General features: G+C 44.6%; 2 protein-coding genes across 2 annotated transcripts in view; one reads left to right on the top strand and one right to left on the bottom strand.

Moving 5' to 3' along the window:
• The window catches only part of SNTB2 (syntrophin beta 2), a 69,891-nt gene extending 58,721 nt beyond the window's left edge, over positions 1–11,170 (bottom strand). Inside the window, exon 1 of the mRNA XM_084861071.1 lies at positions 10,511–11,170. Coding sequence (XP_084717197.1) covers positions 10,511–11,120 — 610 coding nt within the window. The 5' untranslated portion in view covers positions 11,121–11,170. The remainder of the gene's footprint in view (positions 1–10,510) is intronic.
• Positions 1–20,261, top strand: part of TMED6 (transmembrane p24 trafficking protein 6) — a 328,748-nt gene that overhangs the window by 96,903 nt on the left and 211,584 nt on the right. The gene's annotated exons all lie outside the window — the stretch shown is intronic.

The raw sequence follows: 20,261 nt of genomic DNA, 5'->3' as shown, positions 1-20,261 counted from the left end.
TGTAACATTTTACACAAATGACAGATTAGTTAAATGGAAAAACAGAGGACTCAACTTTCTCATCTCTATTCAGTTTACTTTTCATAAAGCATTTTAAATAATTTGCAAATTCAAAAACAAGAGGATCAGAAGACGGTAGAAAGAAAAAAAAATGTTGCAGAAAAGCCAAAGGAATTAAAAAATATCTGCACTTCATATATTCATACCTAGTTATATGTCAAAGCATTTTAACAATGTCTTGGGAGCCAGGTTACAGAAACAAAACCAGATTTGAGTTTTGTAACTCTTACTCTTTCCCAAAGGCAAATCTATGGACACCATAATCACTGGCACTTTGTTCATATACACAATTATTTCATGAGTTTTGTTTTTAAACTCAATTTGAACATAAATTTGATAAAGGAATCAGTGTATTTTCCTTAGAACAACACTTAAAGTAACTAAATCAAATGTATTTCTCCAGAGACAAAATTTTAAACTCACCTGAACACACCATAATTTCTCCAGAGGAAAGGTCAAAAGCTCATTTCTCTAATTTGGAGAAAAACAACAACAAAAAAATAAAGGAAGAATATGTTCTCATGCTTTGTGACCCTAAAGTTTTTCTGCTCAGTCCTCATAGCCAGAGTTACACTGCCTAAGTGGTTTATAACAAAGCTGAATAGTATGAGCTTAACACCCTCCCCATTTTTCCATTCACCCCCTTCCACTGATAATAACCAATCTTCTAGTGTCTTCAGATAGAAATCTCAGGGCTAATTCACTATATCCAGTCTGCCCCACATCCTGTCATTTCTTTCTTTAAAACTAGCTTTCAATTCTCCACCCCCGTCTCTGAGGGATCCAAAACCTGTGCTACCAACAAGGTTAACCGCCAGAGATTCTCTACAAGTATCAAATCTTTGGGTGTGTGGGAAGTCAGAAGGAGACTGTCCGGGTGAGAAAATGTCCCTCATGGATTCTACTGTCCCCTGGCAGAATCGCCTGCTTTAAAATGTTTCTTGAGGCCCTGGCCAGGTAACGCAGTTGGTTAGAGCATTGTCCCCACACGCCAAGTTCATGGGTTCAATCGCCGTCAGGGCACATACAAGAAGCAACCAATGAATGCTTAAATATGTGAACAACAAATCTCTCTCTCTCTCTTCCCCTCCACCCCTTTCTCTCTCTATTCCTCCCTCTCTCTCAAAATCAATTTTTTTTTTTTAAATATATTTTATTGATTTTGTACAGAGAGGAAGGGAGAGAGATAGTTAGAAACATTGATGAGAGAGAGTCATCAATCAGCTGCCTCTTGCACAACCCCTACTGGGGATATGCCAGCAACCAAGGTACATGCCCTTGACCGGAATCGAACCCGGGACTCTTCAGTCCCCAAGCCGACGCTCTATCCATTGAGCCAAACCGGTCTCGGCTCAAAATCAATTTTTAAAAAATGTTTCTTGAATGGAATCTTCCTCTCTATTCCCAATCCACCGTTACTACCTCCACCCCCTTCAATGGTCATCGCCTCTGGCTTGGATTGCATTTTATTGCAACAGCTGTAGTGTTCCCACCTTTGGTCCTTCCTCCTTGCATTGCATCCAATGTATCCACTGCTGCCAACCAAAATTCTGTTCCCATCATGTCACTTCCTGGCTCAAAGATGGACTGCATCAGTTCCCGTCCCTTCTATCTCTCCTTTTCCCATTTAGAACAACACAAAATGAAAAACAAACCACCCCAAAAGCAAAATCTTCCTTGGACACGTCATTCAGCTCTAGTTACCATCTTTGCTTCTTTTGTTTTTCTGAGAAGCTTTACAAAGGTACAGTCTGCTCACTAGCTTCTGCTCCTGTCACTCTTCTGGAATTGCTTTTACGAGAACTCTAACACCTTGCTCTCTGAATACCAAACCCAACTGATTACTCTTTCGTCCTTGACTTTCCTGGCTTCTTTGTAGCATCTGGATGCTGGTCCCCCTTCTTTTGAAACCCCTGCCTCCCTAACTCCCACTGCACCCTTTCTCCAGACTCTCTCCCTACACCCTGGACTATCTTTCCTGCTTTGCTTTTCTCCGCTTCCACTTGAAACGGAAGAGTTCTGCGAGTTTCCATCCTGGCCCTACTCTTCTTTGTAATTTGCACCGTCTGGATGATCACATCCACACGGGATCAATTGCCGCCTCTACTCTGACATCTTAAATCTTCAGCTCAGCTTTGGCATTTCTCCTCATTTCTCCAGTAGTCGGTTTGAAGTACACACCTGGCCTTCTGCACCGGAGGTCACGCAGGTTACTCAAATTTAACATGTCCCAAATAAAACTTCTTATCTTCATCCAAAAAACTAGTTCTTCCACTGTTCATATTGGTTTCATGGCTATCCAGTTTCCCAAGCCAGAAATCTAGGAGTTATCCTCCACTTTTCTCTCTCCTTCAGCCTCCAAACAAACTACTGTTTTTTTGTTTGTTTTAAATCTGAACCCGAGGACATGCTTATTGATTTTAGAGAGAGGGAGAGAAAGAGAGAGAAATAGACTGGCTGCCTTATGCCTGACCGGGGACTGAACTGCAACCTCAGCAAGTGCCCGGCCAGGACAATGTATGGGAGGACACTCCTGAGGCACACTGGCCAGGCTTCAAACGGAGCGTTTAGACCTGCTGTTTCTATGTGCTTAGTGCTTTTCAGTTTCATGTTGTCTTATCTGGTGTCACTATCCTTATGGTGTCACAACAGCCTTCTACCTGCTTTTTCTTACGTCTTGAACTCCTCCATTCCCTCTGCCACTCTAAACTTTCTAAGCCAGCGCACCCTCACTTACAGCACTTTCTCACTTGAAGCACTTTAAAGCCTGAGTGGCTCCCCAGGCCTGAAACTTTTTATTTTACATTTTTATTGATATTTTGAGAGAGAGAGAGAGAAAGAGATAAACATAAATTTGAGAGTCAAACATCGATTGGCTCCTTCCCTCCCCACCGCATCTTCCCCACTGGGGTCCCTGCAACCCGGGCATGTGCCTTGACCAGGAACCGAATGGGACAACCCTTTTGTACACCTTCCAGGGCTCCAGGCCTAAAACTTTTTTTTTTTTTTAATATATTTTATTTTATTTTATTTTATTTATTTTTTTAAAATATATTTTATTGATTTTTTACAGAGAGGAGGAGAGAAGGATAGAGAGCTAGAAACGTCGATGAGAGAGAAACGTCGACCAGCTGCCTCTTGCACACCCCCTACTGGGGATGTGCCCCCAATCAAGGTACATGCCCTTGACTGGAATCGAACCTGGGACCTTTCAGTCTGCAGGCCAACGCTCTATCCACTGAGCCAAACCGGTCTCGGCCAGGCCTAAAACTTTTAACAGCACACGCCCTTCAGTAAAAATGTGAGTCTATACCCTCAATCTATGAATATTCATTGATGTATGTAATGTGTAGTATAAAACCTATAAAGTATAGAATTCTAGAAAGAATGAGGTAAACATGAAATAAATACACAAACATACCTCTGATGAACTCATACTGTCATTAGCTACTATATATCTCCAAGTACAATAGTCTCAGGGTGAAGTGCATTACTAATGATAATGTATTAATCCACATTTCACATAGTCTATTTGGCAAATTCATTCTTTAGGCTGACTTCTCTAAAGAGCTCCTCCTAGGAGAAATGTCAGCTCTACCGCTTTGTTATTGTTTGTTGCGTTAGAATTACCTTCACCCATGGTTTCTTTGTACAAATCTTTAAGCCGCATGTTCACTGTGTGAAGATTTAGTTAGAAGCAGATAATATAAAGTAAATCCACTCTATCGGACTGCAATATGATAATAGCAGACAAATTAAGTAAGGTCACCACGATCAGTTCCTCTGCTTTGTGAAGCTTCCGCTCTTCCCAAGATATCACTTGTATGCTGAATGTGTAATAGCACGGTCTTATAAGACTGACTGAGAGAATGAGCTAGTGTCATCTATACATTAAATATTAATAAAGCCTAAAACCTTTTTTCAGTTTGAGAAGTAAATATAGGGTGGGGCAAAAGTAGGTTTACAGTTGTTTGTATGGAAATTAAGAAATAATATAAGAATAAACTGTTTCGAATAAACCTACTTTTGCCCCACCCTATATACACCCCACGGAGACACTGCTTGGCACTGCACACAAGGCCCTTGGTGATTTGGCTTCTGCCCACCTTTCCAGCCCGTTCTCCAGGTACACGCTTACCACACTTCGCCATGCTTTACTTCTCTCAACACGCTAGATACCATCGCTTTCTTAGCTTTGACATGCTGTCTCCTTTGAGCTTCTACCTCTGCTTCCAGGGCATCATGTTCTCACCTCTCTTAAAGCACTCTCACAACCTGCTTCCTTACTAGCCTAAAGGGCCGGGATTACTCCCCATTTGGAATTCTCAGCATTTACCCTAGCACCTTGTTTGCAATGGGCACTTAATGAAATAAATGCTGACTGACAGAATGAAAAAAGTCCAAATTCCTCTGGCTGGCTTTCAGGCCTTGCATAATCTGGCTCCAACTTATCTACCGAGCTTTCCTTCTTTCCCCAAATCCATTCCTAGACTCACCTCCTATCATATGCCATGCTCATTTTGGTTTTTGCTCAAGTTAGCCCCTCAACTGGACTGACTGCCTTCCATATAGAGCAGCAACCTGCCCCGCAGGTCTCAGATCAAACCATCCTCTCCCCGTGAAGTCATACTCAGCTCTCCCGTCTCCCAACTTCACCGTCTCTTCAGAGAACTCTTGGAGAGCGAGTACTACACATGTTAGCAGTTACTCTCTATGTGGCATTTTTCTCTCCCCCATGTTAGTCTAAGTTTTGGATGCCAGGGACCACCTTCAACTTCTTTAGCACACTGTTTTCTTAAGAACACACTGCAGCCCTAACCGGTTTGGCTCAGTGGATAGAGTGTCGGCCTGAAGTCTGAAGGGTCCCGAGTTCGATTCCGGTCAAGGGCATGTACCTTGGTTGCAGGCACATCACATCCCCAGTTAGGGGTGTGCGGGAGGCAGCTGATCAATGTTTCTAATTCTCTATCCCTCTCCCTTCCTCTCTGTAAAAAATCAATAAAAAGTATTTTTTTTTTTTTAAAAAAGAACACACTGCAATATGATGCATAGAGGTGCTAAGAGATCTGACTGACTATAGGCACACGGTACAAGGGAGAAAGCACTGCACTGGGTTTTAGTCCAAGTTCCACCACTAATTAGGTGACCTTAAACATGGCGCGCTAACCTCTCTGGGTCATTGATTTCTCATCTGGAAGATGAGACTTTACAACTTTTTAAATTCCAGGTAAGATTTTTCCTCTTGTCAAAAGGAAACATTAAAAATTTTCCTTTAGAAACCAAGAGAAATTCTGATACCTTTGGTAACTCACCTAACTTTAATGAACTTCAGTGTAATCCTCTGTAAAACAAAAATAAAACAGCCCGCCACTTCAAAGGACGGTGTAAAGGTCAAAGGAGAAAATGCAGATAAAAATGCACAGATAATTTAAAAATCCTCATAAAAATGCAAGGCATTTTAGAGGAAAATGTAAGCAAGCGACATTACTGTCCTTCTGTTAGAACAGTGTGGCTAAGGAAAGTGACTGATTCTTTGAACGACCACTGTTCTATAGCCACTGGGTGCACTCCTAGTATCTTATCTACAAGTACAAAGACACACATTTGAGCACAAAGGAAAGTAACTTTTATCCCGGAATGATTACACAACACAAACTATATAGGTTGAAGTTACCAAGTCATCAGTTGAGATCTAAATTAAAGCCTGGTTATGTTTTCTAAAAGTATTCTGAGAATTTTCATAATTACTCTGAATTAGAATCAATAAACTTCTTGTACTTTGATAATAACTTAAAGGGCATATTTTCACACGAAGGAAACTCTGTAATAAATAATCTGATTACAATGACATAGCTTCTCAGACAAACACATCTGTCTAATCATTCAAGTGCTACGTAGAGAGGTGAGACAACAACAAAAGCGCAGAAATACAGATGTTCTGACACTTTCGTTATTCTTTAAGAGATAGATTCATGAATATACACGCAAAACCTCAAGGAAAATGTCAAATGTTTTTTCTAGGAAACTCAACTTGTCCAACATACGAAGAAAGTGGCAGTGTAGGAATCGAAGCTAGCTTAATTTCGCAGCATAATAATGTCAGCATTATATGTTACATGTCCCCTAACATATACAGCAAGCCATATTATATATGACACTCAAAATCTCAAACTATTCTAGATACAAAAATTATTTTCAATTTTGAAGTTAATTTTCATGCCAATCTACTTCCTCTATACACTTAACTATTTTCTTTTCGGTATATTTCAGAGTAATTCTTTAAGAACCATATTCAGGCAGTAAAAGATGATTTCCCAACAATATTCCAATGAGACTTTAAAAATATTATCTTTTCTCAAATATCAAACCCTAAACTGGATTGCCTTCTGTCCAGTTTAGGGTTTGATATTTTATACTGTCTTTCCTAACCTTATCTGGAACACTTTTTGATGTGTAGTCTAGTGCATATTCATTTAACCAATTTTATGGCCCTAAAAGCTTCATCTAGAAACTTTATGGATAAATCCTATTTCTAGCATTCAGGATACAGCAAATTCAACATACAATATCTGATAGGTAAATAGTCACCCTTTGTGCTTCCAATCTGTATTATCTCTGCATATCTTAATATCAGTGCCAACAAACACTAGTCAAACTACAAGCACAGTGTTAATAGCAAGTGTTAAGGTTCTGAGTAGTAAGTGTGAAGAGGGAAAAGTCAGAGGTAGGAAAAACTAAATGCAAAATTTAAGGATAAAAAGTTGGCTTAGATCAGAGGTGACAGAAAAACAGGAAGACAAGATTAGGAAAAAAAAGGTGTTTACATCCAAGAAATGCAAACTCATTCTTAACCTGTTCAACCTAAAATAATTCTTATCAAGTGAAATGGAGCCTTTTAACAATGCGTTATCCTGGCTATTCTGAGAAGTTCTTTGTTAACTCAAGGCACATCTGCATGGCCCCGTCCTACTTTTCTCATTCACACTGTGTGTGTGTGTGTGTGTGTGTGTGTGTGTGTGTGTGTGTGTGGTTTTGTTATTGTTGTGCTGTTTACTGCTCTATGCCAGTACCTAAAAAGTACCCAGCACATAAACTGTCAAATGAATAACAACCTCTGAGGGAGGCATTATTACTATCCTGGTTTTAGAGATAAGGAAACCAAGGTTTAGCGAGGTGAGTAACTAGCCCTGGGGGTTAAAGCACTAGCCAGAAACAAACCTGAATCTGTCGGACCACAAAGTCCTCATTTGTACTCTACCGTCACTGGGCAGACTCCCTTCTTAAAGCCTCTCACTGTGTGTCCTGACTGGTAGCAGCTTTCCCTTCTTAGGGGAAGGCTCAATTTAAGCTTCAACTTCTGTCAACTTTTTCCTGGCCATCCTCCACCGCTGATCCCCACTGTGCTCTATAGATTTCTCCTTCCTTTGTGCTGTGTCCTCTCTCTTAGGGTTGTATTGTTAGAGCCCTTTGCTGCACTTTTTTCTTATCTCAATCTCAAACTTCCCGAGGGGCAGAAATTAAGCATCTTCAAATGCCTCTGGTGCTGCGGCAGAGTTGAGTAAAATGTGAGATGTATGAATGAATAATCCCTACAAATCCGTGAGATAAATAGGAACCCTTTAACTCAGTTCCCTAACCACAGGCAGCCAGAGCTTCAGCTCTCCTTTGCTTGGGGGTGGCAGGGCATGCCTGAAATTCCCTGCCCGGACCACAGAAGAGCATCGCTGTGCTCTGTCAAGGCGGCTTTTCAAATTCTGAGACATCCCATGAAAGAACAATACAGTTCCAAAACTCTCAGAGCTAAACATAAATTCTGCCTTTTAAAAAGTGGCCTACCTGGATGGGAGACCAGCTCTCCATTTTAAGTAGTCTGAATGGATCAATTAAATCACTGTTTTCAGTGATTTTTGCTCATTCGAAGTAATTTTATTTTTATATCCCTTGGCTTGAAAGCACAATTTTATTCTTCCCTCCACATAGAAGGACAAAAAGTGCTTGTCTTTTACAAGCATGGGAAAGTAAAGGAGAAGCTGTGTTAGGCAAAAAGGCATTCAGTAAATGTTATTATGCCACCGTTTGTAAACCTGCTAAAAGCACATGTGGCCTACTTTAAACCAATGAAAACATTTACTGGATGATTTTCATTTCATTGGTATGAATACCAGGTTCAAATTATATTCAAACTGAAAGTGGGTTTAAAAAAAAAAATGGTGTAAAGGGTTGAAATGTCTGCCCATCACCACCACTGAGTACTACACAAATAATACTGCATTCAATCTTTTGGCTCTAAGAATTTATAACCAAATGCTTAGCTGGGCCAATTTAAAAGCACACAGTTAAGCTTTTTATTTATTTATTTATTTTTATATACAAGCCTCAATCTATCATTTTACTCCATTAACACTAATTTATTTTTTTATTTATTTATTGGGGTTTTAACATTTGGTTAAAAAATTATATAGGTTTCCAGTGTACAAAAAACTATGATACATCATCTGTATATTGCACTGTGTGCCCACTACCTGAAGTCAAATCTGTCACCATGACCCCTTCTTCTCTGACCCTTTTTACTCTTTACTATGCCCACCCCCACCCCCATGCTCCTTCCCCATGGCAACCACCATACTGTCCGTGTCTATAAGTGTTTGTTAGGTTTTCTGATTTGTTGCTTTATTAACAGTAACTTATAAGCACTGTCTAGCTACACCTACAAGTGAAATATAAGTAAGATTTATAAAGAGGATATTATAATGTGGAACACTGGGCTTTCACAACTGGAATTTCATACTTGCAAACTAATATGTTCCCAAATATTTACTAGCTTTTTCGAAAAAAGTAGCGATCACTTTGCCAAGCAGGAGATATGGCACCTCAGTTTGAGGATTGGCCCCTCCCTGCCCCTTCCCTTTGTTCTCCCTCGGCCAGGGATGCCCTCCTTAGTCATCTCTGCCATCGCATCCTTGGAGACCAGGTTCAAGATTCAGCTCCTGGAAAAAGTCCTCCATGACTAATCCTGGTTTTCACTAACTACTTCCTGCCTTTCCATTCCCTTGGCACTTATATATAGCCTGCGCTACATAATCAATGAATGACTTGTCCATTTTGCATTTTTCTATCAGTTCCTTAAGTAGAGATACAAACAGACACATCATCTTTTATATTCTCTTCTATATACGGCGGGCAATAAATGCTTCCTGAATGGCTGAATCACCAGCGAAAGAAAGCCAATGGCTCAAAAACTTCTGGAGTAACTGGCTTTTCAGATCACATTTACAATACAGACACCCCATCACCTCCAACATGCAGGAGTCCTCCAAGGAGAGGAGATTTAGTTTGCCTTTTGGTCCCACCAATTCACCACGAAAGATCTAGGTTACAGACCACATACACAGGGTGTCTTCGCCGTCCCCCCCCCCCCCCGGCCCCCTTCCCCCAAAATATACACACTTCAACAGCTGATAGCTCAATTTTGAAAATGAAATGTGTTTTAATAAACATTGCCTTTATAATGACTCCAAGAGTGTGTATACATTTTTTTTGGGGGGGGGGGGAAGGGGGAGAGACAGACACTCTATACACTAAATAACCCTGACTATTCAAACGTATCTTGCAATTGAACATTTCAGGCTTCTAAAAGCTGCTTAAAGCCAGGCAGCAGCATGCCTGTGAATGGAAGGAAGCTGGCACCGGCCTCTTGCAAAAGGGGCAAAAACTCTAGTTGGCAGTGAATGCCCAAACACGTGAGCCTCCCCTGTTAAACAAGGCTCATTAACCGCACAGAGTTGCTGGTTCAGCTTTCTAGCTTCGAGGAAGTGCTACGATCTGCTCTGGGTATTGTTGAGAGCCAATGATGGGTTAAATTCCCATTAAATTAACCGGCGTTTTGGTGGTTTGCCCAAGCATACCGATGGCATCCGTGTGGATATATATGTATTATTATTATTGTTATGATTATTATTTTTAAACGAGCCCGCCCGGCAGAGGTGAGAGAAGAAGGTGCGGGCCCGGCGCTCCTCGGGGGGCGCACGGAGACCCCCAGAACCCGAGCCCGGGAAGTCCGCGGTGCCAGCGAAGCGCGCGCAGGCGGGGCTCCCGAGCGCGGCGGCTGCTTTTCACTGAATCTCCGCCGGCTCTTTCCCGGGGCGGCGAGCCACACTCCGGCGGCCGCCCAACTTTTCCCGCAGGAAGCATCCGCTTTTCCATCCTCACCCCGGGCCCGGGAGAGCCGGCCGCCGGAGGGCTCGGAGGGGGAGGGAACGGGCTCGCTCCGCCGAGGGGCGGGGGGACGGACACGGACACAGAAACAAAGTGAGCGGCGCCCGCCGCCCGCCGCCCGCCGCCCGCCGCCCGCCGCCCGCCGCCCGCCGCCCGCCGCCCGCCGCCCGCCGCCCGCCGCCCGCCGCCCGCCGCCGCCGCCGCCGCCGCCGCCGCCGCCGCCGCCGCCGCTCACCTTCCAGCAGCACCTCCTTGCCCGCGCGCTTGAGCGCCTGCACGGCCTGGTCGTGGGTGGCCTGGCGCAGGTCCGTGCCGTTCACCGACAGGATGGCGTCGCCCAGCCGCAGCGCCCGGCTCTGGTCGGCCGCCAGCCCCGGGAAGATCTTGGAGATGAGGATCGGCATCCGGTTCTCGCGGCCGCCCTTGATGCTGATGCCCAGGCCGCCCGCCTCCTGCTTCACCACCCGCACCCGGCGCACCGGCGGCGACGAGCCCGCCTCCACCGCCGGGCCCCGCGGCGGCGCGGGCGGGCTCGGGGGGCCCAGGCCGCGGCTCGGGCTCCCGGGCAGCGAGTCGCCGCCGCCGCCGCTGCCGCCGTTCGGGAGGCCGTTGAAGGCGGCCGCCGCCGCCGCCAGCCCCAGCGCGGGCTCGGGCTCCCCCGCCGCCGCGGCGTCCCCCGTCAGGCTCAGGCTCTCCCCGCTCAGCTCGGCGACCACCCGGACCCAGCGCTCTCGCAGCAGCAGCTCCACCAGCCCCGCTTTGGTGGCCCGCGTCCACACCGCCATCGTCTGTCCCGCTCCCGCTCCCGCCGCTCCCGCCGCCGCCGCCGCCGCAGCTACCCTCATTCCAGTCAGTCAGGCGGCGCGGCCGGCGCTTCCCCCTTCCCGCCCGAGGGGGCGGGGCCGGCCCCTCCCCCGTCTGTGCATTATTCATGAGACCACGCCCACCCGGAGGGGCGGGGCCAGGAGCCGCTTCCGGGAGATGAAGGAGTTGCCAGGAGACCAGTCCCGTGTAAGCTCACCGGACGTGGGCAGCGGGAGGGAGCCGAGTGGCGGCGCTCCACCTCACCTCCTCCTTCCTTTCGCCTCTGACGGACCCTCCACCCACGCCGCCAACTCCTGACCTTTACACCGTGCAGTTCACCGGAGCTGCCTAGGCACGGAAAGCAAAGTCAGCTAGCTTCGAAAAAGCACTTTGCAAGACGGGGGTTGCACATTCATTCTTGCATTGATTGGTTCGTTATGCATTTACTGAGGGTGTGCTCTTTTTTTGAGGCCTGGAGGTGAGCTGAAGAAATCGTACCGCAACTGAGCGCTAGCGGTCTCGTGGGGAGGAAAAACGGAGACCCAACCTACCTGGTGTGAGATACCATGTGGTTAAGTGATAGGAAACGCCCTGAGAAGAGCGTATGAGAAACATTTAGTTAAGGCCTGGGGTCAACTTCACTGCGGTGACAATGGAAGCTGAATAGGTGGGGCAGAGATCATGGTGGCACAGGGCCAGAGACAGGATTCCAAGCATATCACCCTGCTTTGTAATCATCTGTTTAACTTGCCTTGTAACGTTAAAGGGAGGTGTCTTCTTCAGCACTGCAGCCACAATCCCTGGGCCTCAAAGATATTTGCAGAATGGTGGTTACTCAGGAAGATGCCAGAATTTCTAATGCGAAGAGAGCATAGGATCCGTGGAGGCAGCAAGAAATAAGTGTGAAAAGCCTCCTATAATCAGATATCCAAGAGTTTGAATTTGGGTTTTTGTAGACCTGACTTCCTTATCCTGGAGGCAGTGGCCTTTTGTCTGAGCAGCTCCAGAAACTGTATGCATGCTGCAGAGCCCCCAGCAGCTTTGATCCGAAGACATGGGGGATGCTATCCACCCACTTCTTCCAGTTCCATGGAATGGAAGAGCTGAGGAAGGGGAGGCCCAGAAAGCCAATGACTGGCCCGAAGTCCACAGCGAGGCAGCAGAGAAAACAGCTTCCTGGACTAGTACTTAACAACAACAACAACAACAAAACAACAACACCCAAAAACACACCAGCCTCAGAGCACTAGCCGTCAAAAGGGGGAGGAAAACGACATACCTCAGACCTCAAAAACGGGGGTCCAGAAATCACACTGCCGAGAAGGAAAGATCTCAGCAAACACACGAAGCTGAGGCGCCCTCTTTCAGCAGTAAAAGCGAAATCCGTGTTTTCACTGGGGGGCAGAGGCGGATTACAGGCTGCAGGAGGGAGTGTGCACCGATTCCCGTCTAAGGGGCTGTATTCCTGCTTGCTCACAAAGAACGTGTTGAAGCTCGTAATCCGCGTCCATGCACCACTCTTATGAGTGCACCTTCAGGTGTTGGCAAAACTTCCAAAGAGCCTCCTATATCAGGAGTTAAAACAATCAAAATAGACTGGAAAGCACCCAGAACCCAAATGAAGAGAGAATTCAAAATGAGGAAACTATCTTACAAAAAAAAAAAAAAAAAAAAAATCATTACAGCAGAATCCACTCTGCAATTAATGGAGCAGGATTTTCAAAGCTGCAAATGTCAGCAGAAGCTCGTCCCTCCAGCCCTCTCCTAAATCAACTGCAGCGAGGCCGGCTCGCTGCTCCAGCAGGTCCTGATGTGCCCAAGTGCACCTGCAGTCCCAGACGGTTCTGGCTTTGCTCCAGCTGGGGCGTGAGCCCCCCGAGGTCTGAGGTTTGTGAAATTTCTGCTTATTCGAGAGCCCTTGGCAGTTGATTCCTTACAGTCTGAGCACCCGTGTGAACACCTTTTACTAATGTAACCAGCCAGAGGTTGGGCACTGAAGGGCAACTTTATTAGGGAAATAACTTTCACAAAGTATCAAGACCTTTTGGTCCACAGAGTTGGAGGAGGTTATAGATCTTTGAACTAAATTGTAAATGAGAGCACTTATATAAGATACGAAGTTATATAACAAAATATTTTACCCTGGGAGGAGAGAAGGTAATGGGAGACTGATATTTGGATTAGTTTTAAATATATCCCTAAAAATTCCCAAACTACCAAGCTGTTTTTATAAGGTATTCCACTAGAGGCCCTGGCAGGGAAGCTCAGTTGGTTAGAGTAGTGGTCGGCAAACTCATTAGTCAACAAAGCCAAATATCAACAGTACAACGATTAAAATTTCTTTTGAGAGCCAAATTTTTTACACTTAAAGCTATATATGTAGGTACATTGGTATTAACTTAATTAGGGTACTCCTAAGCTGGCCTTTGCTAAAAACTCAAGGGACCAAAGAGCCGCATGTGTCTCCTGAGCCGCAGTTTGCCGACCACTGGGTTAGAGCATTGTCCTGATATGCCCAAGTTTCAGGTGAATTCCCCCTTTCCCCCACCCCTTCCCTGTCAGGACACATAAAGAATCAATCAATGAATGCATACGTAAGTAGAACACCAAACTGATTTCTCGCTCTCTTCTTAGCTTCCTCTTTACAAAACAAAATACAAGGTATTCCATTAGAACCTAAATTAATTTTCAATAACCACTTGACTACGTTCAAACTCATCCAGTCAGTCCCTCCCAATGATGCCTTCCAAATCCCTGTCCGAGTCTATCCTTCCAAACCCCACCTGCCCCTTTCCACAGCTACCTACCCACCAAGATGCACGTTGGACTGGTTATCTTATTAGCTTATCCCTCCCTTTGGCCCCTTTTGTAGCAACTGACAGCTCTTGCTTTAGTTTCTCTGGCATCAGGCCGCCTTTGTGGCGGTGACCTTCAGGCTTGCTCAGGGCTGCAAGCTTCCCACCTACCAAGTTTCCCCCGTCTACACAATTCATGGGGATTTTTTTTTTTCTTTGAACAGTTTTATTTCACGCTTGGCTGGTTTGCCCAAGTAGATTTAAAAAAATACAGGAGGGCAGGGACCACCCATAGGCTTCTTTTTATCCCCCACTATTCAAAAAAATATTGCCCTGCAGAAAAGGAACCTCATTCAACTGTGATTGACTGACATGCAGCGCCTCCTGGGCCGCAGTCATTTCAAATAATCCCTCTGAAGGTGACTGGTTCCTTGCGGAGTGAAAATTACCATCTAGGAGATCTCAAGCAGTCAGCGGCAATCCACTTACTGTGGATAATGAAATCTGAAATAAAATGAGTACACGTCTGTTTCCACCGCTTCCCGGGGACTCCGAGACCAGCCTAGCTCATTTTCGAACAGCCGTGTTATCTACTTCTAAAAAAAAGGATAATTCCTAATAACCTTTTATTCCTGTCACCTATCAATAGGTAATCTCCTCTGCTCAAGCTGTTACCTTATTATTTCTCAGAGCAAGGCAGAAATCTTTGCTAGTTTAAAATAAGGAGGAGAGCTCTCAGTTCCCTAATTTCCTACAACTCTGTAAGGCGGGCTCAAGATTCTGTGTGCTGTCAAAACCCAATGGTCTGGGTTTGGTTTTGTTGTTTTTTTTTCCTTTTCCTTCACAGTATAATAGAGCACGGTCATTAAGAGCACAAGGTTCAAATCATACGTGGCCACTTAGCTATAGGACAGTGGTCAAGGGATTGAGGTCATGGGGCTCAGTTTTTTTCTGGAAGAATCCAGATACCTTTCCCTGGGAGGGTGGTGGTGAGAGCTGACTGGGATGACGTGGGCAGAGCGCCGAGCAGCTCTGTGCCAGCCGCACGGCGAGAGCTCCGTGAAAAGCACCCACGGCTGTTCCTCTGTACCTGTTGGCCTTCAGCTGCAGCAGCAACAATAAAGCCTTTGGTGGAAAACGCTGGAGCCCGGAGACTACACTTTATCTAGGAACGAGTCTGCCATGATACCATTTGATTCCAGGCTTAAAGGGCAAATGGCCAGATTCATTTCGGTGACAAACAGATCTTGTATAAAGGGAGAACATATTGCCAAGAGTCCGTCAAAGGAAAGAATTAGTGGATCTGGGGCTCGTTCCAAGGGTTGAGTGTTGTGTAATTTCATAAGGAAGGAGGGCCCCAGGCAAAATTGCAGCCCTGAGCAAGCCTGAAGGTCACTGCCACAAAGGCGGCCTGATGCCAGGGGAACAAAACCAAGAGCTGTCAGTTGCTCCTAAAGAGGCCGAAGGGAGAAATAAGCTTATAAGATAACCGCGCTAACATCCAACTCTGAAAAAATTACCCAGGCATAACCCTGCCCCAGTTAGAAGACAGTAAGATCAATTGTCCTTTTCAGCGGGCCGTATGCCTCTGCCTTCCAGAAGAAATACCCTAAAATGTGTGTTTTTCTCTCCCGCACAAACTTGGAAGTGAAAGAGGGAAAGGTGCCTGTATCCTTTAGCTGATGCAAGCACATTTAAAAAAAATGTATCCCGCCAAGATAAATCACTATCCATCTGAAACCCACAAAAATGGATTAACTATCTCATGCTTTATGGCTATGAAAACCCACATCTGCTAACCACATTACTAATGAGAAGCAGCTGGTGACAGTTTTGTAGCTCTGTGACTTTCTTTTTAGGAAAATATTAGCAAGGACATACTAAGCAGTAGTTTCACTGAATCCACTTAGTTATGGAAAATTACCAGCGTCTTAAAATTGACAATCATGGAAATAACATAATTTACCATGAAATTCATATAAGGCTCCAAAATAAAAATCCCCTTTTCCCTAATATTAGTTCTGACAGAATTTCCAGTACCTCATAAGACTTGCAGTCTTATAATCAGCTTCAACTCATTTTGTTTTTATTGACTTCAGAGAAGAAGGGAGAGAGAGAAACATCAATGATAAGAAAGAATCATCTATTGGCTGCCTCCTGCACACCCCGCCCCCTACTGGGGACTGAGCCTGTAACCCAAGGCATATGGCCTGACTGGGAATCAAACTGTGACCTTCTTGTTCACAGATCAATGCTCAACCACTGAACCATACCGGCCAAGCTCAACTGCTATTTTTCATATGCTATTGAACACCAAATCATGTTCACTGATGCATATGGTATTTCTAGGCCTTTGTCCCACAGCTTTAACTCCCTCCTGAATCAGTTAATGAGATGAGCCAATTGTGGAGATCTCATGGGGTCCCTTTGGGAATCAGGTGATGCTGTGGACATGCCTCAGACAAATGCAGACTTGTACAGAGTTCAGCATTCAAATTCTGGGGCTTGCAAAGCCCCTAATATCCTCCCAAGGACTCTTTTATGGACTAAATTGTCCCCCTCAAAACTTACAGGTTGCAGGCCTAACGCACAGGACCTCAGAAAGTGCCTACATTTGGATAAGGGTCTTTAAAGGTAATTAAGTTAAAACGAGGTCATTAGGGTAGGCCCCAACGCAATAGACTGTCCTCCTCATGAGACTGGGACGCTCCTTATGAGATGAGGACACAGACACACACACAGGGAAGACCCTGTGAAGACACCAGAAGATGGCCTTGTACAAGCCTAGGAGAGAGGCCTTAGAAGAAACCAGGGCTGCTAACATCTTAATCGTGGACGTCTACCCTCAAGAACTGTGAGAAAATGGACTTATTTAAGCCACCCAGTCTGTGAGCTAACTAACATAGACCCCAAGAATCTACACAACAGCCTGTTCCCTGTGTTCCTGACAGCCAGTCTCTTCTGTTCCTTTACTTATTAAGCGGGCATTTTTACTGTGCAATTCCTCTGAATATGAGCGGTTCACAACTATGTTTCCCACTGAAGGACAGTTTTTAACCAAACTTCAAGGCTCACTCCTACCAGTCTTATTTCTCACTACATGTTTTAAAGTTCTTGACACAAAACTAATCTTTTCTACATATTTTCCTAAGATGCTTAGCTTTCCTCTGGGGCACCTGTTCTACTCTTATTTTTTCTAGGAACCTCACCTGGTTTCTAATTCCTATCAATTAGGGAAGCCGTTTCCCTGCAGGGAGAGGTGCTTCCTTGAATGAGAAATGCATGCTCTCAGTCCTATGGTAGGCCCCGCCAATGTAAAATAAAATATTTTTCAGATGGGCTAACACGAAAATTTAGCACTACACTGGCAAGATGTAAGAAAATGAGTACGTTCAAACACTGTTGCTGGAAATACATCCACTCCCAGAGCAAGTAAAGTGAAAAAAAAATAAATAAAAATAGGCATAGAATGAGCTAGCAATTCCACTCCCAGGAATTACCCTGGAGAAACCTCACTAGATGGGCACTAGCAGACAACGTACTAGGTTGTTCGTTACACACAAGACTCGAGATAAATGGAGTGCTCATCCAGAGCAAGAAATGCTGAAACACCTTCCCTGTTATCTATGAAATGAAAAATATTTTGTATACCATGCCCACTAATCATATGATTGGGGCCCTACAGCCAAGGAACAGTGGGAGAATAACCATAAGAATGTCACCCTGGCCTCCAACAAACCATTGTCTGACCACTGCAAAAAAGGCGCCTCTTCTCTCTCTCTCTCTTTTTTTTTTTTTTTTTTAATATATTTTATTGATTTTCTACAGAGAGGAAGAGAGAGGGATAGAGACCTAGAAATATCAATGAGAGAGAATCATCAATCAGCTGGCTCTTGCACACCCCCTACCGGGGATGTGCCCACAACCAAGGCACATGCCCTTGACCGGAATCAAACCCGGGACCCTTCAGTCCGCAGGCCAACGCTCCATCCACTGAGCCAACCTGGTTTTGGCGCCTCTTCTCCTTTTAGTCTCCACTGCCATGAATATAAAAAGGTGACCAAGAAACACATGGTTTCTTTCACAAACCTCTGACTCCTACTCATCCCTTCCTCCAACAAGAACAGTTCCACTTCTATCTATATCATATATGGCAGTTCAGAATGAAGTTCCATTTCAATAAAGTTTTGATGCTTCAAAAGACACCCACACTAGATGGCCTCTAACTTTTCCCCAATATTCCAGTATAATTGGCTGTAATCCCCATGGTGAAGGGCACATTAGCCATTCAGAAATCAGATTACTAACTACATGAGAAAACTTTTGTTGGCATTTAAAAATACACACACACACACACACACATATATTGATTTCAGAGAGGAAGGGATAGGGAGAGATAGAAACATCAGTGATGATAATCATTGATCAGCTGCCTCCTGCATGCCCCTTACTGGGGACTGAGCCCGCAACCTGGGCATGTGCCCTTGACTGAAATCGAACCCAGGACTCTTTAGCCCACTGGCCGATCCTCTACCCACTGAGCCAAATTGGCTAGGGCAGAGAAAACTGCTTTTAAAGCATTTGAGTCTGGTCAGCAGGAAAAAAAAAAGTTTTCTAGGTATTAGATCAAAATTTTTTGTGGAACCCAAATATGAGCTAGTCTGCAAAATGTCCGAAACAGAAACATAATGTGTTTCAGTTACACAATCCCCAAAGTAAAATCACCCCAAAACATGGGCACTAACGTGTCCTTTTCTTTAATACTGCTTTGCCTTTCCTTCCCCAAATTCTCTAACTTGCATCAATCAGTTTCCGCTTCATTTGCATTCAAAGTTCTCTACTTAGGAAGAATTTCAAGGCTCAGAGCTCTTACTTCCCATACCATTTATGGAAATCCGAGTCACTGGCTGGACATGTTGCAAAAGGAATGCTTTCTACTTTCAGAAGTTTTACTTCTTCACTCAGATGGTCTGTGGGCCCTCTCTGTCAGAATGACACCGTCCAAGATCCACCAGGTTTCAGAATGTTTAAGGCTAAGTAAATCAAGTCATAAACTAGCCTCCAGTTAATAAGAGTCTCTGGATTTATAGCTCTACAGTCAGTTAAAAGCGAGTGAGTTAATATTTAAGGCATCCTCGCCTCGCTCTGGTCACATTCAACATAGAACAGTGACTTGAACTTTGGTTTCAACTACACCAAACACATAAATTGTTTCTTAGAAAAGGCAGGATCTTCTGGTCCACTGAAAGTTTGTAACACTCCAGTCAAATGCAGACGAAGAGAATAGGTCACACTGAAGACATTTATTTAAGAGGGAAGTTATTTTACTCAGAGGGCCTAGAAAGGTGCATCTGCTTATTTATGTCAGCCCTCATGATCACTGTGTACACCATCTGAACACGCGGGGCCGAGAAGTTGTGCCCATTATAAACCCTGTTGTTCCCTCTTAGCAAATGAAGCTGAAACAGGCTGTCCTTTATGTTATAATGCATTGGGGCTTCCTTTATCTCTTTACCTATTAATTCTCCCCCCACACCTGTACTTTAAATTCTCACCTTTATTTTTTCTTTTCCAGACTCTATCTTAGCACAATGTTTTTTTTTTACCAGCTTTGTTACTCATATGATGTCATCAGAACTCACATACTTCTCCGCCTATACCACAGCCCTTCATGCCCCAAACAAACACGCAAACAAAACCTCACACATACTGGGTTTCTGCAGGCATGCAACAGAATACATCCACTGAGATGGGAAAGAAACCTATCTGCTCAGTTCAGGTTAAGTATAGTTCTTCACTTTCTCATTTAAAAGATCACATTGAAACTAGTCAGTCAACACCCACAGGAATAACAATGTCAAAGACAGTAGACAAGGACAGAAAAGGTGAGATATGTGACAGGCTTTCTGATTCCCACTCTCACTCCTACTGCTTACCAAAATGCCCAATGTTTCCTGAACCTCTGAAACTGGCATATAACAAGTGAAAAGAGAGTTGATGGGACTGATACACCAAAGCTCAGTTTTTTCCTTTTAAATAAAATTAATACCTGACAGTGAAAGGCCAACAGCTTCTGCTTTTTGGATGGAGCACAGCCGTTAAAATTCTTCCTTGAAACACAGGCTGATTATTGCTAATGGTAGACAGGCTATCTTTGATAAGCAAGCATAGTTCCCTGCGCTCCAGGGCAATGCTGGGCAGGCCCCCACGCTTCAGCAAGGGCTGCAGGCTGGAGGCTGGCAGACAGTGAAGGTCATCGGCACTCTAAAGCCTCAGGCATGTGTTAGGGAAGAGAGGGTAACTATCATTTTTCTCTCTCCTCGAGATTATGGTCTGAAAGCACAAACAAGACCCTGAAAAAGTTGCATGAATTTGTAGCTACTTAGA

Source organism: Pipistrellus hanaki (assembly GCF_964339955.1).
Source record: "Pipistrellus hanaki genome assembly, chromosome: 15".
Classification (NCBI taxonomy): Eukaryota; Metazoa; Chordata; class Mammalia; order Chiroptera; family Vespertilionidae; genus Pipistrellus; species Pipistrellus hanaki.
This window is presented reverse-complemented; position numbering and strand designations above follow the sequence as displayed.